Source organism: Myotis davidii, unplaced genomic scaffold, assembly GCF_000327345.1.
Source record: "Myotis davidii unplaced genomic scaffold, ASM32734v1 scaffold807, whole genome shotgun sequence".
Lineage (NCBI taxonomy): Eukaryota > Metazoa > Chordata > Mammalia > Chiroptera > Vespertilionidae > Myotis > Myotis davidii.
This window is the reverse complement of record NW_006298272.1, coordinates 392,837-393,584: the sequence shown is the minus strand read 5'-3', so window position 1 is coordinate 393,584 and position 748 is coordinate 392,837. Positions and strand designations below refer to the sequence as shown.

Sequence of the window (748 nt, the reverse complement as noted above, 5' to 3'; positions counted from 1 at the left end):
CTGGGACCCGGGCTTAGGTGTCTGCCCCGTGCCTGCCCCTCCCATGCATGGGGATGGACGCCCTGGACAGAGTCAGGGGCAGATGGGCCGCCTGCTCCGAGGTCTGCGTCCTGGGCGGGCACCGGGCCCTCCGTGGTCTGAAACCACGGGACGTGGCACTCGTTGTGGCCACACAAAAGCCCCGGAGCGTCCTGTCTGGTGCAGGAGCCTGGGCGACCCACGTGGGAGTGGTCGTGGGCACCAGCCCGGGTCAGAGCCAAGGCCTCCTCTCTCTGTCGGGGTCCCCCGCCCCCTCCCCCCTGCCCAGGGCTGGCTGCAGGCTAACAAGCTTTGCAAAAACAGGACAAGAAATTCCTTCTTCAACAAGAAATAACCCAACTCCTTCTCTCTCAGCAGCTGATGGCCCCTAGACCATGCCCTGGGTAGGGAAGGGGAGGGGAGGGAAGGAGAAGGGAGGGGAGGGGTCCTTCGGGCAGCAGGGTGGGCCTGAGTCAGGGATGGAGACTCAGGGTGGGGGAAGGGGCTTATTCATGCCCCTGCGGCTGCCAATGGGGATGAGACCCGCCTGGCATCCCAGCCCTGAGGCCACGGCTCCACTAGATGGGCCGGCTGTGTCTGCCTCTACGTGACCCGCATTCCCGTGGTGGCAGCGAGCGGCTACCTGGATGCCGATGGAGGTGAGCCGGCCCCGGAGGAACTCCTCGGCCTTGGACACCAGTGGCCTTGTCTCCCCGCGCCCCAGGCTCGG

The 748-nt window shown here is 66.4% G+C and overlaps 1 protein-coding gene across 1 annotated transcript in view; it reads right to left on the bottom strand.

Moving 5' to 3' along the window:
- The window catches only part of DLGAP2 (discs large homolog associated protein 2), a gene marked incomplete at its 5' end in the record, with an annotated part of 55,187 nt that overhangs the window by 13,598 nt on the left and 40,841 nt on the right, over window positions 1–748 (bottom strand). Inside the window, 2 exon segments of the mRNA XM_015570589.1 lie at window positions 662–719; window positions 721–743. Coding sequence (XP_015426075.1) covers window positions 662–719; window positions 721–743 — 81 coding nt within the window.